This window comes from Oxyura jamaicensis, chromosome 1 (genome assembly GCF_011077185.1).
Source record: "Oxyura jamaicensis isolate SHBP4307 breed ruddy duck chromosome 1, BPBGC_Ojam_1.0, whole genome shotgun sequence".
NCBI lineage: Eukaryota > Metazoa > Chordata > Aves > Anseriformes > Anatidae > Oxyura > Oxyura jamaicensis.
Window position 1 is genome coordinate 102,868,062 of NC_048893.1, and position 27,392 is coordinate 102,895,453.

At 34.2% G+C, this 27,392-nt stretch overlaps 1 protein-coding gene across 1 annotated transcript in view; it reads right to left on the reverse strand.

The window, feature by feature from the left end:
* Positions 1–26,875, reverse strand: part of TMPRSS15 (transmembrane serine protease 15) — a 69,983-nt gene extending 43,108 nt beyond the window's left edge. The window contains exons 1-6 of the mRNA XM_035315425.1: positions 26,801–26,875; positions 9,665–9,795; positions 9,300–9,367; positions 8,542–8,583; positions 5,783–5,925; positions 4,745–4,789 (exon numbers count right to left, since the gene is read on the reverse strand). Coding sequence (XP_035171316.1) covers positions 4,745–4,789; positions 5,783–5,925; positions 8,542–8,583; positions 9,300–9,367; positions 9,665–9,766 — 400 coding nt within the window. The 5' untranslated portion in view covers positions 9,767–9,795; positions 26,801–26,875. The remainder of the gene's footprint in view (positions 1–4,744; positions 4,790–5,782; positions 5,926–8,541; positions 8,584–9,299; positions 9,368–9,664; positions 9,796–26,800) is intronic.
* Positions 26,876–27,392: the final 517 nt, after the last annotated feature.

Consider the following 27,392-nt stretch of genomic DNA (forward strand, 5'->3'; position numbering starts at 1 on the left):
TGCTTGAATAACATGAGATCTGCCATTTGGTTTAAATAACAGCGAAAAATCTCTGTTCTGAGTTTAATAAAATTCAGTTTATTTTTTTCAATCTCAACACATCACAATGTTGAACCTCATCGTGATAAAAAAGCTTATTTTTTGATCTTGAAAACTAAAGCCTTTAAGATTGGATTTGGATATACTAGAAATATCAGAAACCTGATTCTTTTCAGATTTGAAAGTAAAATTCATAAGCTAAGAGCAAATTTCTGAAAAAAAAAAAAAAAAAAAAGAATACATGGGCTGACCCTTAAAACTGTGGAATCTCACTGATAGCATTTTGCTAGAACATAAATGTTCATCCACAGAATATAAGCTGTATATAAAAGTCTTAGATATCCGTAGAACTCAGAAATAGGTCATATTAAAGTGAACAAAAACATGCAGCTAATATCAGCTTTGGATAAGTAACAATTTAATAATTCTTGAAAATTCTATTAAATATTATGAAAATACACATATCTCTACATAGCTCCTTTACTTTATTAAATGCTCAGAAGTAGAGGCTAAAATTTCTTATGCAAGCAGCAAAAATATTAATTTTTAAAAGAGCAGCCTCTTGCATCCTCTAGACATTATTGCTTGATTTATTTTTCATGCAACTCTTACTCTTTAATCAGATTAAGTAAATATGTGTAAGATATTCAGTATAAGTGACAAAGACTGGAATTTGTTTGGATGTACCGCAGCATTTCAAACTGCTTAACAAAATGCTTTACATGTTAGCAACACAAAGAGTGTAAAGCAAAAGAGCTGCCATTTTGAATCCAACTGGTAGCTGAACTAAACCAAAAATATTTAAGACAAGTGTTGGAGGTGGTAGTGTCAACAAATGAATTGACACAGATAAGCAAAGATGAGACTGTGCTTTCTAGACCAAGAACAAAACCTCTACCAATAATCTCAGAGTATGTTATGTACAGCCCAATACACAAGAAAACATTGTTTAAAAATGACATGATTAATTCTAGTTTTATTCTTCAACTCATAAAACTAAACAGCATTGCCATCTACTGGATATAAAGAAATTAACATTTTCTAGTAAAACATTTTGACTTTTTTTTATTATTATTATTTTATTTTTCTTTTTGAAACAACAAATTACCCTAAATTTCAATATGATTTCTGTACTCAACTAAGAAATGGCAATAAATACATTAGACGAGTTTGGAAATTCTTATAAATATCATATATTTTTCACCATTTAATGAAGCTGGAGGAGATTTTCAAAGATTTGAACAGCTTTGTCTTTCCATTATCAGAAGTAATGTGAGAATTTGCTATCTGTTACGGATTTCCCAAAACCATGAAAAAATATTATGAAGTAAAAGTGAACATTCAGTAGGGGTATCAATATTGTGATATCAGTATTATCATATTAATAATAATAATCAATATTAGCATATCAGTATGTGTATAATACACAAAGCATTTTTGTAGAATGTACAGTCTAGTAAGTTCCCTCTTTTTTTAAGAGGTCTCCCTAGTCAAATAAAAGCTAAACCCGCATATTGTATACTTGCAGGAATGGGATGCAAGAATTTATATAAAACAGAATGTACAAAAACAGTCAATTCTAAGATCTCAGACTGTTTCATATAACCTCTTTTCCCCAAAAGAGGTTACCTACCTGAAGTTGTGGACTTGCTTGTGGTGAGTTGTCCTGAACCTGGGCAAACACAAACCCTGGGTTAGAACTCTACTTTTTGCTCTTTGTAGCCCCTCTCTGTTTTTTTGGGGCAGAACCAAGAAGCAGATATTCAGATCTTCTGAGATCTGCACTATTTACTGTATCCCCAAACCCACATCTTAGGTAATGATATAGTAATACCACCTTAATTGGTTTGATTCTGATGGTCAAATGTCAGAATAAACATAAGAAAATTATTATGGAACCCTAGTGTATTTTAAATCTCATTCTTCTATACATAGTCCTATACATTTCAGTACCTTCGATATATATATATATATATATATATATATATATATATATATAAATTTATTTAAAAAATAGTAATGTTTTCTTGGTAAATAAACAAGTTCTGACCTGGAACTGATGTCAGGGAGCTTGTAACTAGACTCATGGGATCTGCTGGAAAAAGACAGGTTATGACTTTATTAGTAGTACTAAATGTATAAGTACTTTTTAATATAAATAACATTGCTTAACATATTGGTTATCTCAGCATGTGAGGAGACTCAAATCTGTCTAGTATTTTGCACTAACATACTGGAAATATGCACATAAATGTGTTCATCACAGAATCATTAAGGTTGGAAAAGACCTTCAAGATCATCTGTTCCAGCCATCCACCTACCACCAATATCACCCACTAAACCATGCCCCTGAGTGACAGGTCCAACCTTTCACTCCACACCTCCCGAAATGGTGATGCCACACCTCCCTGGGCAACCTGTTCCTACAAGTGACCATTCTTTCTGACAAGAAATGTCTCCTAATTTCTAATCTGAATCTCCCCTGGCACAACTTGAGGCCATTCCCTCCAGTCCTATCATTAGTTAGCTGTGAGAAGAGGCTGACCCCCGGCTTTCCACACTACTCCCAACTACTTTCAGGTAGTTGTAGAGAGCAATAAGGTCTCCCCTGAGCCTCCTCTTCTACGGACTAAACAACCCCAGTTCCCTCAGCCACTCCTCACAGGACATATGTTCCAGGCCCTTCACCAGCTTCGTAGACATAATGTTTATACATACTTAGGAATAATCAAATATCTAGGTACACGAGTAGATTTGTATTAATGATAGTAAATTGAAAATAATTCTGGAAAAAAAAAAAAAAAAAAATCTTATTCCAATACACTTTCCCACTAGTGATTTTTTTAAATAACAGTCTTCCTCTTACTGAAGATGTCTCTGGAGTTTCTGGTTCCCAAAAGGTCACTTTTTCCTCTTTGAATTTGCATTAGTATGCCTCTGTACTATTTTTACTGACTACATTAGGACTTAAATTTGTGTGTCATTACAGTCAGCAGACTCTCTCAGTTGATGAGATGATGGGCTAGAAGGAATAATAGGAGGTACAGTAAGGCCTTCTCTATAGTTCACCACCAGTTAATGACTTTTGCTGGCAGAAGTTGCTGATCATTGGACGTTACAGACAGTTACTTTTGTTAGATGTTCCTGATTTTTCATACCTACTAGTGCAGAAACTTGCAAGAAGAATTCCTAGTAATGTTCTATCAAAACATGCTGGTCTAGCAAACACTATTAAACTAAGCTAGGCCGTTTTTTAATTAAATGGATTATGGACCATTCCATGTCAGCAAACATGAGGGCATAGCTCTTCTGGCAGAGAGGAGAGCCCAGCAGAAGGTGCAGGAAGGGTGCATCTGGATGGACTGTTCTCACAAAGCTGCATTCAGGGAAGGACATCATTCACAGCCTCACAGTTGTTTGTAAAGAATTATATATGTATGTATCTACCTATATACATACCTATCTATGCATCATTTAATGGAGCATTATGTTGGGAAGAATGAACCATTCAATGACCTGAAATATGGACGCATGCATGAGCAGGCTTTTCTAATAAGACAAGCATCAGGAAGTTACACCTTGAAGGGTGTTGAGAAAAAACAGGGTTGTCACAGGTGCTCCCAAAAGTGCATATGCAAGCTGATAACAAAAGCATAAAGAGTAAAAGCATAGGCCAGTGACCAAGGCATCAGTAGTATAAGCACATATCCCATGTGGTCAATTACTAAGCAATCTAAAGAACATGTGATGTGGATAAAGCTGGTTTTAGGCTCAAAAGAGAGAGCACGACCACGTTACAACAGATGTAAATATACCACATAGGGTAAAATGTGGGCTTTGAATTGAAAAAGAAAGAACAAAGAAGCTGACAGTGTTAGTGAGCATACAAAAATGACAGAGTGTGGAGTTGGACTCAATGATACTTGTGGGTGTCTTCCAACTCAGGATATTTGATGATTCTGTGACCTCAGGCAGGTTTTCTCAGAGCAAGGAGGAAGGAATCCATGCTAGTAACATTTTTTTCCAGATCCAGCTTGGGATGCCAACAACTCCCAGCTCCCTTCCTCCTTCCTCTGGCACCTCCCCCCTCACTCCCATTTTCTGCTTTCTTTTGACCATAGGACACACAGGCACATTGAAACAGCATACCAGAAGAAGGGATAACTAGGAGAAAACCAGTATATTATCAGTCTCCAGCTGTACCATTGGCAATAAAGAGTACTAATGACTACTCAACAGTGACTAAATGTTAGACTACTGAAAAATACTTTGCTCATATAAGCCAAGTATTAAAACGTCAAGCATTATCTTGGCTTGTCATAAGACTTCCAGACTGTCAGTGGAATGAAATTCTGTTAACACTGCTCACTATATCAGTTACCATAGCATGAGCTTAGGCAGCTTCATCTACCTGTCTGAATCTGTGAAGACTTCATTGTGTGACTCAGCTGTTTGACAGAGATCCAACTTTTGTTTTGATCCTCCAATTATGCTCTTACAGCTTTTGTACAGACTTTAGATCACTGGTTTCTCAAATGGTCAGAAATGATGAAGATCTGATAACTATCACTGAAAGGACCCTACCTGTCAAGAATCAATTACAGTCAACACAGCTTTGCTAAATTATACCAGCTGAACAACAATTCTTGTTTCTTCTGTCGTACGGATAACAAAAAATAGTTTCTGTTTTATGAAGGATACTGACCTGATGAAGTTAAAGGCAATATTGTAGTAAGATTTTCAGCAAACTCTGGAAAAAAGGAAGTTCATTTTAAACTCCTTTTATAGTGCATTATCTAGTTTTATACAACTCAGGAAAATGAAGGTTAAAAAATAAATAAATAATAATAATAATAAAAAAAAGAGCTTTGACTATGCAGTGTCCTGCATCCTTCCTTCTGACCATTTCACAATGTTCCCAGCCTTTTCCAAAACTCTGACCTTCCAGAAGACAAGGTTTCTTAATTCCTTTCTATCCTCAATACTTATTCATTATCTCACACATAAAATGTCTTCATCTGGAAAATCTCTATCTTGACACTTTTACACAAAGGAGCTTTTCAGAGCACCTGTGTCATAAACAGTATGTAGATCAGATAAATGAGTTTAAATTAACCTGGGATGATTTGCAAGAAAGAAAGTTACTTTTAGTCACTGTGGAAGTTGATTTCAAGCAAATCACACCTGATTAGAGTGTTATAGTTCCCTCCCTCTTTGAAACAGATATAAAACTTCTCTTACATACATCTCAGAACATAATGACATATAGGAAGTAAAAGTGCTATGATTATGATTTTTAATTAGTTACAGTTCTTACTTTATTGCAGTACTCCTGATGGAATGGACAGATGAAATCTCATGTGAAGAGAGGCATTTTAATGAGCCCTTTTCGATATTCTTCAGCAAAACAAAATAATAATTGCATTTACTGATGAAACACCACAGTTGGGACTTAATTGCATTAATTTGAGGGGCAATGGAATTACAAATTTTATGCTACATAAAAGAGATGAAATTCAGTGATTATGACTTGGAAATCACTACTTTGTCCTTTGTTCCTTCCTTAGTGAACACATGCTAAGCTGATTCATACTTTCTGGGTGACAAGGTTCTTTCACCTGCTCACATAGGTTGTGTGGTGAAGGAGAACACCCATGAGCATAACAATATTTCTGATGGCTGGGATCCAAAGATATTGCAGTTCTCAAGGTTTTGTGTCAAGATAGATGTTTATTAGCATTACCTGTGATTTGTATGCTGTTCACATCAATTTTCAAAGTCTGAACAAGATCAGTTGTATTTGCGTCAATACTCAAAAGCAACTCATTTTTTATTTTCTCAACCGTTACCCTCTGGGTAAGATACAGGTTGAAGATCACAACAACACTATCAATATAAAACAGAGAAGGTGATTAGTTAAGCAAGATAATGCAGTAAATCTGAAATTTTGCTAATTAATACTTTGACAATATTTCATTCCAACACAGGTTCCATTGTGGGTCCCTTCTATCTCAGGATTCCATTTGAAAACTCAAAGTATCATAAAGTGTTGGCTGATCAACATGACACATGAAGAAATTGCTCTTAATTATCAGGTAGCTTTGAATGTTAGAGAAACTTTTATTCTTTCTTTTGCAGCTCTTATATTCATTGTGGTAGAAAAAAAATAACAGCATTGATATCAATTGCTGCAATGGAGCTGAATTCAAGTCAACCAAAGGAGATGTAGGTTTATTAATTATTGAACAGGTCTCCTAGTTTAACCTCTAAAATATCGACTGAGAACCTTCAAATGTTCACATTATAAAAATATAACACAAACTGATCACTTCTACATATCAAGCATCATGTATGGATTCTGCATCCATGAGGATCTGCTGCGTGATTATTTGTATTCTCATAAGGAAACAGTAAAGGCTGAAATCACAGATATTTTGAAATAAGTGGTTAAACTATATTTAATTTCTATGGGGCCTGAATTTTATCTAGAATTTTGTCTATTTCGCATCCCTCCTAGACACTATTATTACATTCTATATTTTTGTAGCTAAGTTAAGGTAGTGTCAAAGTATGTTTGTTGTTTTTGTTTGTTTTTGTTTTCCATTTACTTAATTTTATGTATAATCTTTTTTATTCTTAAGCATTTATAATATCCAATGGCAACAGACTCAAAAGTGCTTTTTGATACGGGGTGATTAAGCCTGCATTAAGCTTGCAGTTGTACAGTTTGCAGTATATGGGAGAACTTTCCTTTTAAATTTCTTACTTGTTTCTGATAACGTCTAGGCCATGCTGAGTAAACAAAAGCTTTTATTGCTATCCTTGTGACTCAACAGAGACAAGGGTAAAATAACAGGGTTGCCAGAAGGGATAAACACTTTTTTTTTTTAATGAAAAGAGTCAAACATAAAATCATTTCTGAGATAAACAAGTATTATTTCAAAGTAAAAATGAAGACATACATTCTGGTACATTAAAAGCAAGATCTAACATTCACAGACATCAGACTTTATATGGCTTCTGTGGTTTCAGTGTCAAGATACAGAGGCAGAATTCATTTGACCAAATATAGATATTTACAGTGCAGATATCTAGATTTTTGTTGTAGTTCATGGAAGGAAATTAGGTATTCTTTTATCTCCTCCTAAAAAAGCATTTAAATAAACTAGATGAGAAAACTCTAAAAGTAACATTTTTATTTTTATTTTTTTCCCATTGCTTATAAAGTGAGTCCTGAGCAACTAGCTCAGAGATATCTCTATTTTCAATACCAATTTTTGGTATGTTCTACTGTATGTTCTTATTTTATTTTGCTACTTGGATCCTATCCACTCGGGGACAATAGCCTGGGAGGGACCTATTCCTCTGTTTCCTACTTCTTTCCCTTGATATTATAAAACCCTTCATAAGGTGATAATACTTCATCTCTTTCTAATTAGTTTTACACACTCACTATTACAATCAAATGATTGTTCTACTTCAAATATGATTCTCATTTTAGCATACATGTACTCATGCTTGGCAAATATCTATTTTTCTTTTGCCAGCATGGTCATTCAATTGAACTATCTCATCTAAATATTTGTCTATTTCATGTGTTTACAGAAAGCAATTATATCACAGTTATAAAAAGAACAGCTGATATCACAGTATTACAGAATGATTTAGTTTGGAAGGGAATTCTAGAGGTCATCTTGTCCAACCCATCTGCTCAAGCAGGGCCACCTAGAACTGCTTGCCCAGGACCATGTCCAGATAGCTTTTGAATATCATCACAGAGTAAGATTCTACAACCTCTCTAGGCAACCTGTTCCAGTGCTCAGGCACCCCTACAGGAAAAAGGGTTTTCATTATGTTCAGATGGGGCCTCTTTTGTCGGTTTGTGCCCACTGCCTCTTGTACTGTCATATACAAAATTCCTCCTTTTCTCATATTTCCACAGAGAAAATGTTTATTAACATCATCAGCTGTCATGTAATTATCACTTTTTTATTAATTGCCTCATCTTGAATATAAGGTAACTGATTTTGTCCTTCATTCCTCAAGGTCCTTCAGTTCTCCTAGAGTCCTGATCTTCTCTGTTTTGTTACTGCTTATTATAGTGTGCCACCTAAACTTTCTTTAGCAGACATGCCTAAAACAGAGGTTACACATCATACTGAGATCAATCCCCCTGTATAAGTAGCTTTTCACAAGCAAGCTTAGCACAAAACAATATACCTTCCCTTCTAGCTAGTTTCTTATCTATGCCACTGTTCTTACTTTTCCAATTTTTCTTCTGAATTGACAATCCCAGGGACTATTATATTTTCTTCTGTTCTAATCTTGAAGGATGGTTTTGGATGAAAGTTATGGATTATATCAAACTTCATATGCACTTCAGAGAGATTTATCAACTCCTAAAATCTAAAATATATTTTTTATTTATTCATTGTCCCACAGAGTAATTTTCTAAATTAATATCCATGTCTCTTGCCTATGTATTTTGTTCTATGTAGTTACCCAGTTTGAGACTTGAAGTTTTCACGACCTTCTTCAGGCTTCCTGTAGGGAGAAAAAAAAAAAAAAAAAAAAAAAAAAAATGAAGAGTGTTCTGGAACTATTAAATAGTGGGAGACAGGATTACACTTGTTTTGTAAAATCAAGACCTCATGAAGAACAGTGCAGGTGAAATTAATACCACAGACCTCACTCCATTTCCCATATATATATATATATATATATTAATTTGTATATATATTTTTTTGCCAGATAGCCTTCTGCAGGACAACCAATGTAACAAGATATTGAAAAATTAGTTAAAATTTAATAAATGAAACAGCTCTTACTATCTTACTGACTCTCTAGGACACACAGGATACATCTTTTACATGGTGTCAAGTGACAGCCCCTGTGCAAACACCTGAAGGGTTATGAAATAAATACATCTTTGTCCATAGGGACATCTGAGCGCACTTCCATTCATCTCAGCTTATGCCAACAGGAGGTCACTGCCCTGAACTTTCTTCTAGATGGCAAGAACACCAACCCTGCAAATGTATTGTTTGGTCAAGGCACAGACATACAGGAATCTGGGAAGGAAGTTTGCCCAGGGAAACACAGCTGTGCTAAACTTTCCACAGCAGCCCTTAGAAGTGAAAGGAATGCTATACAAAGGATGACTTGAAAAGCAAGGTATTGTTAAACACTCTTGAGAGAAATAGCTAAACGAGGACTTTTGACAACATTTATTTTAAGAAGTATAATTTAATTGTACCTACTTGAACTGGAAAATTTCACATCTCTCAAATTCATTTGTCAGAATACTTGCTTGAAAAATTTCTTGTATCTGTACAAAGAAGATAAATCTTGAACCAATATAGTAATGAAAAATTCAATGTTTCACAATGCATTCATGGCTTTAATACTGACTTTTTTCCTCCTTATATATAGACTACTGTAGCAATCATTTTCTTTGATGCTTCTCAGATTTTCACAAATAAAGAATATATTGAGTTCTGAGTGGGCTTAGGACACTAACAATCACATTTTGGAGAGAGTAAAAAAGCATCAACAGCAGGTCATGTCAGGAAATTAATATAGCTATCACATACTGTTGGTTTACCAGAGATCAATAGGTTCTTACCATCTGTTCAACATCAAAGGCAAGGATTTTGAAGTCAGCTGATGATCTATCATGCAAAGAAGGAGTGAATGCTGTCCCAGAGACTATTTTAAATGTTCCCATGTAGAGATGACTATTCCCACCTGTTTCAACTGGATAATTAAAAACAAAATTAAGCAATTTGAATTATATATAAAAAAATCGAATTATATAGAAATAATTTGAATTATATAGAAATAAATGAAATAGATTACATTACAGGGTGCCCAGTATCCACTCTTGGAGATATTCAAAAGCATTCAGGACATGGGTCTAGGCAAGCAGTCATAGGTGGACCTACTTGAGCACAGGATTTGGACCAGATAGCATCCAGAGATCCTTTTCAACACCAACTGCTCTGTGATTCTATGAACCTGTGTAGCGTATCAATCTATGTCTAGCACAAGGGACAAGGAGACACTGGAAGCATGATGGTTTGCGAATTTGATTTTTGTGTGTGTGTTCTTGATTAAAAATATTAAGAATTACTGTTTCACATTTTCTGTATTAAAAGTGGTGTTGCTTTTATATAAATGTATATTGTTTTTGATGTTAACACTGGAAACACTTGTGTCGGACTAGTTATTTTTGACCTGAAATTTCCTACCGCTACGTAAATGAAATGCCAGGGGAATTTATGCAAAACTAAATAATTGGTCCTTACTGCAAATTTGATCTTGATTTTTAATATGCTATAGCATATGAGATATGCATAAAACTATTCACTCTACATTAAAAATACCTTCTCACTGTATAACGCACTGGAAATTTTCAGATTAAGACCTAAGACATTAACATGTGGTTGACAGAAAACATCATTTTGCGTACCAGTTACATTACCAGTGTTATTTTTAGAAAGGTTTTAAAGGTATTAACACCCAAAATGAGTTTTAATACTGAAATAAATAAATAAATAAATAAATCTACTGTAACAGTAGATTACTTTGAGCTTCTTTCAAGGCCATTTATCCTATCATCAACTGCAAATGTATTTAAACAAATGTTTTTAAATAGTAAAGGCATTTGTTGTTACATGACAAAACACAATGTTTTAAGTGTTTTATTATTAGTTATATGTGATAAAGCTCCTAGTAATGCATCTTCTAAAAGAAAGATACATTGGAAACTCCATGTCTCTCTTGTACTAGGGAGCCCAGAACTGGACACAGCATTCCAGTTGTGGCCTTCCAGTACACAGTCAACCTATACCTCATAAAATCTTTAAATCAAATTTTCAGTTCCATTTCAAAATCTTGTTATGTAGAGTTTTAAAATTTAATTTACTTTGATCATCAGTAATGTGACTGTATCACATTGTAAACACTGTCTAGATAGGAAAAAATACCTCCTACTAACTTTACACAAGGGTAGGAGCTGCCTGTCTAATGCAGGATCTCTCTCACAGCAATACATTTTGAGTTGTAGAACACCTTAAAATTCCTCAGAGACTCCAGTGTATTATGAATATCTTTAAGAATCAAATGTTACACATGGAGAACAAAAGCAGAAATTCACAATTTGCAATGTTACTTTCACAATTGGATAAATATGACTGAATAACCAAACCTTACAGTGTCAATTGCATTCCAAGAACCTTTCCCAAAGTCTAAGACATGAAAATTCTTCTCTGACTTCAGACATCCTTCAAGTGCTTATATTTTTGCTTATTTTGTTTACATCAATTTCCAGGGGAGTAAAAAAAAACAACCATCCAAAAGCATTAAAACCATAGCATGAAATATGAAATATAATTACAATGACACTGTCTTCAAAGTCTGAACTTCTACTGATGAACTCCTGAAAAGGTTAAAGGTTACTTACCTCGTTCTAACTCCTGGATTGTTAACCATGAAAGTACAATAAGCCCAACACTAACACAAACAAAAAGTGCAAGCAAAGAAACAAACCAAATTTCATAGTAACTAAGAGGAACATATTTCTCATCAGATAACTTTTTCGGCTTCATTTCTGTCTTGAAAACTTGTTTCAACTAAGGTCTGACATAAGACACAAATAATGTGAAAAGGAGGGCAATAGTACACAAGAACTTCTGTTTATTTATAGGAGACGCCTATAGATTAATTACACCATAAAACTTCATTTACAGTTTTTTACAACATTGCTGAACAGTCATATTCATGCACAAGATATGAAATCTCTTCGGAAAGGAAGTGATAAAATTTCTGTCCCAGATAAGCAAAACCACAGTGGTTACCGGATTTGCACTATTTCACTTCTTTAGATTGAAAATTAAAATAAAAGAATGTTGTTGGATTTACAGTTTCTGCTAGCTTGCTAGCTCTTGGTAATTCTTTGCACATGTAGTTATGAGAAATATAGTGAAAGCCATATTTTTATTTTTATTTTTATTTATTTTTTTTTTAATCTGCTTTAAAAGGTAACTTAAGTATTGATATTCACAGAAATATCATATCATATCAGTCATACTGGTGAAATTTTAAATTCGGCCATTAAACTTCTGCCTCTATCTTTGCTGAGGCAGAAGCCTAACAGATTCACAATTTACTTGGCTTATATTGCATCCACATCTGCAGCTCCACAGGATTTATGGCCTTATTGGGCTGCTTTTATTTTCTTGTTTAATCATTCTCCAGCACAGGGTGAAAAGTCTGCTGACACAGAAAGGAGGGAATGTTGTGTTCAGATAATTCCTCTAATATCCAGTCGATCACAAAGACACCTAATGTCTGACATTCTATTAATGGCTAGCAATCTGTGAGAAAATGCTTTGGTTACCTGCAGGGACCTATCTTCCACTATCAAAATGAAATGGAAATTGGCTTTCTTATGGCAGCTGTTTTCAGATGTCTGCATGATTTTTCTCTTTTGCTATGAAGACTTTCATACCAGGAGGCAGAAGAACAAATCAAGAGATCTGCAGTGAAAGTGCAGAAACAGAATAAGAGCCTATTTTTACAAAATAAACAGAATTTTAAATAGGAGCTCATACAGAAGCTCAACTTTCCAGCAGTGTTGTATTTCAAAATTAAAAAATGCATATTGTTTTTCTTTAACTCTTCTAACTGCACTTATTAAGGGTGAGGAAAATATGTGACAGTGCCAAACTTTGTATGAAATGAAAAACAATTTACTAAATAAGGTATCAGTATTTATAGCTGTTAAAAACGCGATTGCTTGTGTAACCTGTTACTTAAAATTGCTTGATTTTGAATGGCATAATACACAACACTACTGTTGTAAATTATTTATTTATTTATTTATTTATTTATTTATTGTAAATGTATTGCAAAACATATTTAACGCAGCAAGATATAGCTTGGCAGATGAGTTGTGATTTAACAGAATACTACAAAGACTTTGAATACACTCTATTTTCACCTATTTCCAGGATAATCCAGTTTAGAGGACTGGATAATAACTTGTGTTATTAATTCAATTGTGACTTTTTTATTTTAATTTCTATCCAAAATGGGGACACACAACATCAAATATAACAGCACATTCTATACTAACAACTATATTTAAAATTGTATAGCTTTTACGGATGACAGGCTTTCAGCCTCACTTTGTCTTCTTTAAAAGTAAGAATTACGACTGGAAAAAAATGATGAAAACTTGTCAACTAAGGCACAGAACTACTCTGCATGGAAGGATTTACATACGAATGTAAATCAACTCTGACAGACTTGACACGCTTTGAAGGAAAATAAATAATAATAATAAAAAAAAAATCAAAGAGAAAAACAGTTGCTTTTTTAGGTCATTTTGAAACATGGTAAAAGTAAAAACACTGATAAGTGTCTCTTAAAATTCCCTGTATTTCAGACCTCATACAATTTTCTTACGGGAAATGAGAAACAGGGAACGAGAATTGGATGCTTCAGCTTCAGCATAATTCCATAAGGCAGAATTCTAAAGTTTGCAAATAAACCAGTATTCTAGTTTGCATTTGCCTAACTGACATTGCAAAAAGTACAAGTATAAAAGTTTCGGCAATTTGAGTTAGCAGGTATTTCATTTATTTCAATAATAGTGTCAAAATGCTATAGTCAGTATACTGACTATGAAAACCCTGATTTTTCCCAGCTTTGTAGAAGCAGCCAATTTTGAATCCTTTCTCCTGTAAAAATCTCTTTTAATAGCTTGCAATTGGATTAGAGATCTCTGTTCTTTTCCATTCACACATATAAGTGATAAATGATTACAGAAGGCAAACCAAACTGGCAATTCTGTTGATAAAAAAAGAATGCCATTCCATCTTTCGTACTTCCGTCAATTCTTTAAACTATTAATGGAAAATGGAATTATTTTCAGTCAAAAAATAACCAGCTTCAAGTTGAAATACATACTTTATAAGACATTATTTTCAGGTTACAATTATAATTGAAGGTTTTTCTATTACTAACTGAAAAAGAAAAAAAAAAAAATCCATGTAAATTTAGTTATTAGAATTATTCTTTGGGGAAAAAGAGACTCCAGTACAGTCTGCTAGAAGCAAGTCTCCAAGACTGATCTGGAGGAACAAATATCCGAATTTTCAGAGATTTAAAGTGGCAGGGGAGTTTAGATGTAACATCCAGAATCTGTTTATTTAGAAAAGTCCTATATCTTTTGTAACAAAAATATTAAGCCTGAGTTTCTATTTTTTTTCCAGAAGCAAAAGGAATAACCATAATAGATGATGACTCCTCCTAAAGGAACAGGTATGAAAAATATACCAGGTTAATGTACTTTTTTTCCTTATTTCTTAAATAAATTGTTTGCCTGCACTGTAGGAAACATCTGAGTTTCTTCAACAGGCTTACAATTTCATTTTGATGCATTAATGTCTTGCTTATAAGAATAAGATCAATATTTCATCTTACATCTTTCTGAATATCTTTGAGATCAAGTTTATCCAAGAGGAAAAGGAGACCATAAATTAGAAAGTCAAATTATCACCTACATTTTTGCAGTGTTTTCAAAAAACGAGAGTTTATGGAGGCTGAAAAGAGCATAATCTCCCAGAACAATGATTTTCGTTACAGTCACATGTGATCACATGAATAGTCAAATATAAAGAAAATGGGCAATTTTTCAGGGTGAACAAGTCCAGTGAAATGTCTATTAAATAATAATATGAGTACCCTGGGGAAAGTCAACAGAATATACCTGTTTGTTCAAAATCACTGAGAGGAAGACAGACCATTTGTTAAATAAAACTAATAAAGCTAATAAAACTAATAAAGCTGATTTTTCATCTGATTTCAAATAAATAATATCCTCTGAAAGGTTCGATTTTGCAGTAAAAAATAAAATTACAGATAATTAGGAGATATTCTGCCAAAGCAAAATTCAGATTTACCAACATCAAAATTATAAGAGCATTTTGAAGGACTAGCCAGAAACCTGTAAAAAAAAAAAAAAAGAAAATCCATGTGAAAATCCTGTAAACTGAGATTAAAAAACAAAACAAAACAAAACAAAACAAAAAAAAACATACGAATATTAGTTAAACATAGGTCTGGCATAATGTGCAAAGAATGTTTTCTCTCAAGTACCAGTAATTCAGGTATTAAATACTAACATTTTTCTTTCTTAAAGGAATATACTGTTTTCTCTTTTCTACAGTAACGTGAAATTTTGCCTGTAACAGTGATGAAATAATCTTGGTAAATATGATTGTTAAAAGAAACATTCTGTTGAAAGAAAATGTGAGTGAAAAGTCATGCTATGGTAAATAAAGTCAAGGACATAAACATATGATTTTTGTTTAAAGGGGAATAAATTTTTGTTTTAAGTGGGAATATAAGCAATTAGGTTCAATTTTTTTTTTTAAAAAAAATCTATATTTCTGGATGAAATATATATATATGTATATGCCATTTGAACTCAGCTTTGCACAGCCTTTAATTCAAGAATACTTTGGAAATATGTGCTGGTTTGCTGTGAGGGTGCCAACAAGCATTTAGATAAAGGGATATTGTGGACATACCTCGATTTTCAAAATCTTTTGACAAGATTCCATGTGGAAAATTATTAAAGAAACTTTGCCACTATAGAGAGTTGCCATAAAACAGAAAGTTGCCAGAAGTAATGAATTGGTCCTTTAATGGGATCTCATAAAGCCAGTTTATGTTTAGAAAGCAAAGGAGAGAGCACAATTATTACTTTTTAGGGTAGAAAAGAGCCTCTTAAGACTGGTGCTGGAACTGTTTTTACCCAGCTTCTTTAACAACGACCTAAAGAAGGGAGCAATCAATGAAATCTCCAAATTTGCTGCTGACGTTAATATTTGGATAGTTGTTAGACACACTAATGACAAGGAACTCTAGAAGGATCTCTCAAATCTGAGTTAATGGGTAAAAGAGGTACAAGGCTTGGGGGCAGCCAGGCTTCTGTATGCTTCCTAATGATATCTCCCATTGAGGCAGCATCCTATTGAGATTATTTGGGTATATTGACCATTGGCCTTAAAAGTTGTGCATACTCTGCGCCATTTAAAAGCCTACTGTATATACATATATTATTTTGCTTTATTTTTTTCAATACAAGTCCAGTAATGAACCCAAGATTACGTGTTTACTAAGTCTTCAACCAACTTGGATCATCCTGACAGTAAAGAGTGAGAAAAATGTTCCCCTCTATTCTTTTGTATAGAAAGCTTGGTACAACTACTAAATGTGTCAGAGAACATTTGCCAAGCATACTTGGGCATGGTTCCAGTGATCTAGTCCCTTATTTGTTCAGCAGTGAAAAATAGCTCATGATTTCCTTTTCTGAACATGACTTTCTTGAAATGAATACCATCTCTGCAGTATAGTTGGATACGAAGAAATACATTCACACCCAGTGCCTCATCTTGACACACAAAGATACCATGCTCTTCTGTTGACACTCCCAAACACTTTATTTCCAAACAGTAGCAAGGAAAAACAAAGGTTCAAGGGTATCTTCTCAGTAAGCTTACAGCTATTTACAGTACTTGATGTTGTCTCACCATGGTTAGCAGCCAAGCACCAACACAGCCACTCACACACTGGCTTCCCCCAGCCCCATGGGATGTAGGATAAAGTAAGAACAAAAGCAAGAAAACTCCTGGGTTGAGACAAAGACAATTTAATAGGTGAAGGAAAGAGTATAAAAACAAACAAATGATGCAAAGTCATTCATTCACCACCTTCCACAAGCAGACCAATACTCAGTCATTCTCCAAGCAATGGCTACCTTGGAAAGACCAAGCACCTAGTTTTCATTGCTAAGCATGATGCTGTATAACATGGAATATCCTCCCTCTGGCTAATTCATGTCTGCTGTCCTGGTTGTGTCTGTCTAACTTTCTTGACTATGCTCAGTCACTAGGGGGTTAGGGTGGGAAAAAAAAAAAAAAAAAATCTTGATACTGTGCAAGCACTGATCAGCAAGAGTCAAAATATTAGTGAATCAATACTACTGAATTATCCACAAATAGAAAACACAGCACCATACAAACTGCTATGAAGAAAGCTATCTCCACCCCAGTAAAATAGAAAGAACAAGCATTACTAAATCTAATGATGTAATATACTGAGTAAATAAATAACAATGTAGTAGATATGAAGCACTGGTGACAGGTAGTGACATCACAAAGAGGAGGAAAGATTTTTTTGTTTGTTTTTAAAAGTATTACTTTAACAACCAGGGTACTAGGTAATTTTGTACTCCTAGGACATAAAATCTTCGCTAACAGCTGAGTTATGAAAAAGTTCAAGACGACATGAACTCCTTCATTAACAGATCTCAAAGTCATATAATGCCAACTATTTCTTTTATTGTCTTAAGCACTTATGTAATATTATATAAATCTCTGCATGGAATCATGTAAGGTTATAGGCTATAAATTATCAGCTACAAGTAGTTAGGCTATTTATTCTGACCTTTTTACCTGTGGAGAGCTCCAATTCACCTCTTCCAGATATCTCTAGTATTTCCTGGTCATCTTTCTTCCAGTTAGCCCAACCTAATGTGGTTGACATATTGTTGTGTACTTAATGTTGCAGTGCTTTATATGTGCTGAACTACTATTAATATACTTATTTATTCTGTCCTTCTGTATAAGATTATTTGTACAAGATGCAGGAGTTTGCATAAGATAAGCGAGAGTATGAAATAACAATGCTAGTATTTGAAGAATATGGTTATCCATCATTTGGAAATAATTACATTATAGAAATTTCTACATTCTCCTACACTACAGTCTGCAAGGCCTGCAGGTAAAAATTGTGACCCAGATCCTTATCATGGTTAATCTAAATCTGTACATTTTGTTATTGCCAGAGCATTAGATCTGATTTAATCTCAAAAATGAAGATTTATTTTTTAAAAATTTTCTTATATTTTTTTCCTGAGTAGGTTCTGAATCACCTACATCATGTGCATCAAAAGGTAATACAGAGGAAACAAACAAACATTATCAAATATCATAAAAATCTGAAAAGCAGATGGTGGTTTTAAGTGCTTCAGATACCTTTTATTTGCAAAATACTACTACTGCATGTTTTCTTCTCAATACTGTCAGAGTTGACAAAGATGTATTGTGAAAGTTTATGACTGGGGTATTTAAAATTATTTCAGCTTCCAAAAACTCTGAATTTTTTTAAAGTGTAATTTTTCGAATAATCTAATAAAATATTTGTTTCTGAAGTATTTCCCCTATGTTCCTTTTCTATTTTATTTGCCTCTCAAGCATTCTCCTTCTTTTTTCTTTTTGTATTCTACCATAGTGAAGAGTGGACATGATGTGGGGAAAAGAAAATCAAATAACCACATTCAATCTTTCTTAAATTTAAATTTGTGTAATTTTGCTTTCACATTTTACAAAGAATAACATCATATTCTTATTTCCATTATCTATCTCAATGTTAATGAGTTAATTAAACAATCACTTTACTTAGTATTTTAAGCAGTCTTTTTGCTAATTAAGAATGTGTTTATTTCTTATTCTCTATAAGAAATCTTTGGTCTACATGAAGCTTTCTGTGACTACTTACGGAGATGTATTTTTAACTTTTCTGAAAGTAATTTTACTAGTATAGGTTATAGAACACACATACTCTTTTCTGGGTTAAAAACTGGCTAGACAGCTGTGGTGGTTTCACCATGCTAGGCAGTTGAACACCACAACCGCTCTCTCACTCCCCCTCCTCAGGTGAGGAGGGGAAGAAGTAAAGGAAAGAACAACTCACGGGTTGAGATAAGGATAATTTAATTAAAGGAAAAAAATAATTATTAAGGAAATATTATTAGTAATTAAACAATTCAACTAAAGGGAAAAAAAGGGAAAGGGGAAGAGGGAAGGGGAAAGGGAATAACTAAACAAAACAAGTAAAGGCTATGTGGAAGTGCGGAGGAAAGAAATTACTCTCTACGTCCCACAAATGAGCAATACTTTACCACGTCCTTGAAGCAGGGCCTCAACGCACGTAGCCGGTGTTCGGGAGGAGGACAGATGTTTTTGCAATGAGAGCCCACCCCTCCCCTCTTCTTCCTTTTTCCACCTTTTATTGCTGAGTGTGACATCATATGGTATGGAATATCCCTTTGGTTGGTTTAGGTCAGCTGCTCTGGTGATGTTTCTTTCTCATTTTTTTGCCCACCCCTAGGAGGGTCAGAGAGAGTCCTGATGCTGTGCCAGCACTTCTCAGCAGCAGACACAACACTGGTGTGATACCACTGCTGTTCTAGCTACAAGTGCAGAGCACATCACTGTATGGGCAGCTGCAGGGAAAGTTAACATCCCAGCCAGACCCAGTACAACCTACACCCCTTATTCCATAACATCTGCATCACTCTCAGCAGTCTCAGGTGTAGGGAGATGGGGGTCAGCCTCTTCTCACAGCTAACTAGTGATAGAGCTAGAGGGAATGGCCTCAAGTTGCACCAGGGGAGGTTTAGGTTGGAAATTGAGAGAAATTTCTTCTCAGACAGAGTAGTCAGTCATTGGAATGGATTGCCCAGTGAAGTGGTGGAGTCACTGTCGGTGGGGGTGTTTAAGGAAAGGTTGGATGTGGTGCTTAGGGACAGAGTTTAGTAGGTGACATTGGTAGAAAGGCGATGGTTGGACCAGATGACCTTGGAGGTCTTTTCCAACCTTAATGATTCTATGATTCTATATATAGATTCAACTGGATTAAGAAATTACATCATGATAGTTTGAAGAAACAAATGCTAAAAAGGGGCATGAAGTATACCTCCTAATCCTCTTTCCAATAAATGTAGGTTTATATATACAAGAACAGAAAAAAAAAAAAAAAAAAAAAAAAAAAGTCTTTATCCTAGCACTTTTTTTTTCCCATTGTTATATGGAATAAAGTAATTCAACTGTTTTTTATAAATAGAATGTATTGCCCAATTCACATCATGTATCAGATGTACTTCGCATGTTAAAAATCTCACGTTAAAAAAACAGATTTAGAACCTAACAGTTAATGGCATTATTATAGCTGCAGTTCCTATGCTTGGGAACTTCTGTTGTGCAGTTTTCATCAGAGGGCCATGGGAGTTCTTGTTCCATCTAAAAATAGTGAGGCTATTACAAACTCTGAAGTCAGGGTTGCTTTCCCATTACTGTACCCAAGGAAGAATTATATCCTCTCTCTTATAAAACCAAAACTAGATGGTACAAGAAATTGCTGTACTATTTGAAGGCTTCCATTCATGTGGCATATTCTTTCACAAGAGTTCCTTTCTCGAACAGACATGGAAAATTTTATTCTACTGCGTGGTCTTCCAGAAGAAGAGATCATTTCAGCTTATTTAGTGGACTAGAGAGAACAGACTGGACTTTTTTCTTCTTTAAGTTTGTTGTGTTGTTGTACAAGGTATAAATTACTTTATTTTTTCTCCATTCTCCTTTATGGATCTCAAATCAGAGAGGAATTTCATTAAGTCACTGCCTGTTTATCATTATGAACAGAGTAAACATATAATGCAAAGACCACAGTTTTGGCAATCCTTAAGGATTGTTTTGTTTAATTAATCCCATGAATCTCTTTTGAGTTACCTTAATTTTTTTACCTCTTCTCCCAGGATATAAACAGCTTCCATCAGCTATGAAAAGAAAATTTATTTATTAAGATAGATTTAAATGAGTCTAGTTAAAAACTTTATATACATATATATATATATATATATATATATTGATTTCTGTACCCCCAGAACCCTTTGGTATAAATCCTTAATTTGAAGTATTCATAACTTAAACTTAGAAAGTATAAAATCTGAGGTCACCTTTAGGCCACAAACCACAACTAGGAAAACATTATTCAACAAGCACAGAATGAAAAACTACCAGGAGTTTTACATTTGAGTCCCTACCGGAGTGAGAAGAGAGAGGCAGCTACAGTTCCATTACTTTTACTGAGAATCCCCATACTGTCTACTGCGGGATAGGATTCACTTTTGTGAATGAGTAACTTAACAGTCATGCTGTTGCACAGCAAAACACTTCACTAAGGTTATGTGGGAATAGTTTCTACATATGGACATATACATATACCCATAATACACATGCAAATGAATAAATCATTAAAAAAAAAAAAAAAAGTATAATTTTTCAGCAAAGACTTCAACAATTAATCACATTTGCTGTGAGCATAGAACTGTGTGCCCATAGCAATGATAGTATACAGTTCCATAGATCTAATTGCTGAAGCAGAGTCTAAGACCTTATTTTAGAAGAGCATGTAAGCTCACATCTATGTGCAATTATGTCCTTGAACCTCACTGACACTGAAACAAAAAAGACGAATAGAAGTAGTTTTGTAACCTTGGACATCACAATTCACACAGCACAAAACAAGATACCACCTAGTTCATAAGGCTTCTAGAAATTGTCATAATAATAAAAGCAAACAACATAGATCTCAGACAGTGGATAGCAATTGCTTAGTTACAACCTAATATTATTTTTCAGGATGTAATCTGCCCCTCAAGTGAGAAAAAGATAAATGTGGAAAAATTAAAGGAAGCCTGCACCTTCAGTGCAGTACCTAATCTTGTTACTGAATGTTTGTTCTTAAGGATTTTATATATATATATATATATATATATGTATGTATATTGTAGTTGTTGTAATTTTTTGTTTGTTTGCTTGCTTTCCAGGTTATACAGCATATTGAGAGCATGGACATTTCTGAACACAGATGATAGCAATTTTAGTGCAAAAGACAACAATGAAAAAATCAATATCTGGTAAAAACAGAACTATGAAATTTGTCAGTAAAAACAGCTAAAACAAAGAACAGAAAAATCAAGGGAAGGTGGTTCAGGACATTACAGAAGAAAATTGATAGTTCAGAGCTTGCATTGGATGAGATACTACTGACTACATAAGGAAAGAAATGCTAGACAAAGGTGACTGAATAGCTTGATGTGAAAACACAGCTGATACACCATGAGTAAAATGTACCCAGTTATGTAGGATCAATTTTGATATCAACCTAAGGGAAGAAGACAATCAAAAGCAAGAGGTAGATTCAGATATAGTGAAAAGGTCACAAAAGCTTCATGTTAAATATTTGCTCCTTTAAAATGTCTTAAAGTAAAATAAATGTTTAATATACAGAAGCAAAGCCTATCACCAATTTTTTAGTAAGTAAAGCACCTGCAAATTTAGCCTTAACCTAGCCAGTCACCAGAAGAGCACTGGAGTATTTTACTGTGCAAGTCTGGAGCAAATTTAATAAAAAATGCAAGATACGTGCCATGTCTCTTGGAAAATGAGCTACTGCAGTTCTGTATGATATTCTGGTTATCTAATTTTATGAGTTAGCAGCAGTGCAGAGATGAACCAGTTTGACCTTCTGTTAGAATTGCAATGATTTATTTTTAAGTGTATGTGAAGAAAAAGGCACTTCTGTTTATCCCTTGGAAAGCCTTTAAATGATAATGCATGGCTTTATTATGGATTTGTAATGTAACAAAGGAAAAGGATGTATCTTACGGCTCAAACATTTACTACCAAACAGAAAACTTTTAATCTTTCAATCATTCTTCCTAAATTCCTAAGTTAGTCCAGAAGTGCTCACCTCAGACTCCAGCCAAAGTCTGCGGACTATGAACTGCCACTAAGGAAACTGGAATTGATCAAGTGTTGACTGTTCTGTGAACTTTTGCCTTCTAAGATGGCTGTGTTTGGACTTTGTGCAGTTTTTATTTCCTCTAATCTAAAATTATAGCCTCTACCTATTCCATTAGACCCAAGATTTAGCTGTACTGACACATGACCAGACATGTTTCATTAATTGTTAGGTTCCTTGAAATGCCTATGATGGAAATTAATGTATCAATGAAAATTGTATTTTACTTTTTTACTTATTCATTGGAACCAGTAAATTACTGGCACTTATTATGGCTCTAAATTACAGGAACATTCATTAAGATAACAATATTTTTTTTTTCTTAAAAAAAAAAAAAAAAAAAAAACATTTTATTTCTTAACAACTAATTGTGAAAATATATATATTTTCCAACAGCTGTTAAAGGATGTAAGAGTTAGCAGAGAATACTGGAATCATCATAGCCTGTATACCTATGGTTCAGTAATCTTCCTGTGTTTCAGGACTTTTTTTCACTGTTGTTTTCTATCTATTACAGATTACATAATTTATCACAAAAATTAAAATATAACTAATGATATACAATTAAAGCAAAAAATTCCCAGATGACAAAATAGGAAAAAAAAAAAAATCTGATTGGGCTTGAAGGCGAAGTGCATTATACAACAGAAGAGTTTAGCTAAACTTAATAATCAAACAGTTTTTGTGTAGTACTTATATTTACAATAATAATCCCATGATAAAATGAAACAGAATTACAAGTGGATGGCACCTGCTTATTTCTTCTTTCTTATGTCATTTCCCTATCATTTAACATACGATTAAAACAGATAATATAGGATGTGATGAGATAATTCTATGACACTACAGTACAGAAATATTATGTAATCCTATTCAGCACTTTGGTCATTATAATGCACTTATTCCTTCATGCTTTATAAACTAGGCCTAATTTGAATTAATATCTTCTGTGCCTTACAGATTGCCTTTTAAAAATATGTAATTATACAATTTATATCTAACAGCTAATTTATCCCTACTCTTTTACTGTTAGATAGCTTGATATCATGTTATCCTTCACATAGGACATTACTGATGGATATATATGAAATATCTTCATATGTGGACAGTAAGTGGAAGAGTGAGGACTGCTACCAAAGCTACACAATTTTCATCTCTTCATGTCTTCAGCCCACGCTTCCTTTCTCTGTCCCACAGGCTGAGATATATATATGTAATCATTATGTTCCACTTTCCAGCTTTAAGTATAACCCTTACCATTATTTAAAAAATAAGCAAATCCATATAGTATTATTTGCTCTAAGACATTCAAATCCAAAGTGTTATGGCTAATATATGTCAGACATTCCTCATAATTTCTTAAGCAACAGAGTTACATTTCATTTCTGAGAAAGCTGTACCAAAACCTTGTAGTTTTTATCCTTGTTCTGTAAAACTGAACTACTAGTATCTCTTTAGCTCTTATGAATTGTCTTCTGTATCTTAATGCAAATCCAAAAGAGTATTTAACGCTTCTGACAAGCTAAAAAAATTTTATTTTTCAATTTCAGAGTCTTTCTCCTGTTAAGAATCACTCTCCTTGCTTGATTGGTCATGCCTTAGGAAAAACATATGCATAGGGAGGCAGCCACCTTGATTGTCTGTCATTACTCTTTTCATATGATTCCTATCTCAACGCAAATAAAGCAATTTTATTCTCCCATGACTAGAAAGCAAGATTTTTGATTCCCAGTGATGAGGTTTTATACTACTGTGTGAATCACCAGGATTTCCACTGTTGTGCTACACTAGCTATGCTGATCATCTCTTCTAACTTTCAAAGGGAGTCTTCACTACACAGCAAGGTTAATTACAGAAGTTTAACAGCCACTTCACAGTAACATATACACGCTGATCACTGACAACTAATTCAGTAGTCATGTTTTTAAAACCTGACCAACAGCAGTCTACTTTCAGTAATCTTAAAACATGTCTTTCTAAAAGCTTTCTTTTGTAAGAAGCAGTTAGTCTGCGCAGATTTGAGGCTTTTCTAATAACTTCTAAAAATTTCTGAACGTTTCTATCCATTACCATGTATATGAAAAATTAAGAAACCTTTAGGATCTTCCTAGAAATATACACACCAGAAAGCTTCATGTTTTCCTCAAATTTTCTGTATGCAAATTTTATTTTCTATTTTTGTATTATTTCATATTCACATCCAAATTATGTCGGTCCATTTAACAGTTAAACAATTACTTTGGTGGTTTTATATTTTTATCTTCAACATCAATTTAGAATTAGAAATTTAATCTACTTTAAATCAATGTTTTTTATACTGCTTTATGCTGTGGTAATTATAATTTAGTAAATAAGAATTAAAAAATATTTACTAGAAAATTATGAATATTAAATGTTAGTGAGAAAATCTCCCTTATTACTACTTTATAAATCTGATATTCCTTGATAAATTTTTGCTTGATTTACTCTGATTTTTTTTGTCACTTTTACAATTTTATTGGCTTAATTTTTCATTCTATAACACAATCAGTGCCCAAAGATAATATTTAATGGAATATTAGGTTTTATTTCAAAGTGGGAAGAAGGGTATTTCTAGCTGTATTAATATTATTCATGATATTCTTCTATTACTCATAAAGCTAAAGTGTAGATTTAGGTCTGGTTGGTATGAACTGCACCCCTTTTTACAAAGCACCACATATATTTCTCTGAGTCACAAAACTATTTACAGTTTCTAAGTACTTTCTAGGTTCTCTAAAAGATTTTTTTTTTTTTTTTTCTTCATTGGCCTGTATCAGATAATTGTGCTCCTTGCACTGGCTCAACTGTACCTAGACATCACTGAAAAGAGGTCTGAGAGAATTAGTTCTTCATTCCATACCTCTAAGCTGCTCACAGAGTACAGCATATGAACTGTTAATGCTTCTTACCAACACCATTGTATATCCAGGCAGGTGACTGGAGTTCTGGTGTTGATGAACATAAGTTAATCAAGACAGAGGAGACAAAGTCAAGCATTGGAACAGGTTGCCCAGGGAGGTGGTGGAGTCATTGTCCCTGGGGGTGTTTAAGGAAAGGTTGGACGTGGTGCTTAGGGACACGGTTTAGTGGGTGATATTGGTGGTATGGGGATAGTTGGACCAGAGGATGTTGGAGGTCTTTTCCAACCTTAATGACTCCACAGAATTCATGATCTTCTATTGACTAGTGGGTCATGACTCAGACAGATTCAAATCATTTTGTCAATGTGTTTTACTGGCTATTCAAGGCAAAATTCAAACAATTATATATTTTCCCTAATTAGCAGCCATGTGGTCTCCAGGCTAAGGTTGTCCTTGTGTTTAAATATCAATCTGAGCAAGGACTCCTGTAGGGTGAAACAGCTATTTTCCACAACTATTCCCATTTGAATTCCAGTATCAGCACAGCAGTGGCTGTGGTCAGCAGGTTTAGTTAATGCTAGTTGTGATGATCATGCATTTGAGCCCCCTAAAAATCCACTACTACCACTAAGTTTCTCACAGGTCACCAATTAGCCCAAGCCCAGCAATGGTGTTTACTCTCTATACTAAGCATCTTGCTTAGGCTGGTCTTGAATGTAGGGAAAAGATGAAAAACTTGGTTAGCTTTCTCCTAATATCTAAATGTAAACAGACAGCTTTTGAGGACATTTTAATCACTCTGCTTCATTAAGGCTGATGTAACCTTCTGTCCTGGTAACACCTGGGGTAAGCTTCCACTGCCCCCCAGACGTTTAGCCACCCACCGATCATATAGCCTGGAGGCTGACCTCTGGACTACCACAGACCTTGTTAGCAAAGGCTCTTCCATGCATTGTCAGCATACTAATGCTTAACTCAACAACTTGTTAAATTCTAGACATGCTTTGTGAGCATTAATCAATAAATAATTGTTAAACCTTTGAGCTTTCTACATTACACTTCCAGAGTTCCTTTGTACCAGATGCCCAAAAAACACGACGCAAAGAGAGGCCTAAATACCAAAAGCCATATTCATCTACATAGCAATGAAGACTAACCTTATCATAGAGATTAAATCAGTGTCTGGTGTCCAGGCATCACTGACTGATCCACACCAACAAACTGTCTGACAAGGTCTCTCTATTCAGCCAGCATAAAAATAAGCAATGCTGGAGCTGAGATTACTTAACATAAATGCTCTATTTTGTAGAGCTATGTCTCCCCAGTGGACTACAGAAGGGAATCCAGGACTGGCAACCCTGCAAGCACTCTGAATAATTCATTGCTCCTTTGAATGTAGACATCACAGTATGCAAAGTGACTAAAGTAATTGCAGTGTGTGTCCTCCATCCACAGTAACAGAAAATTTAAGCCTTTGGCAGTTCAGAAATTCCTGTAACGTGTTATTGGACTGATTCTGTCTTTCATACTTTGTGGAGGAAATATGCAAGTCTAGTTAAGTTGAGGAAAAACAACATTGCTAAATTTTTGTCTCTGTTGATCTCATTCAGACCTGGCTTTTTTTCTCTTCATTTCTTGGTGCCCAATGGGAAACATCAAGGAAGGGTGATATACATCAGTTTTTACCATCTGCAAACTAAGAAGGAAAAAAAAGACCAATTTCATTGCACAAAAATTCTAAAGTGATAG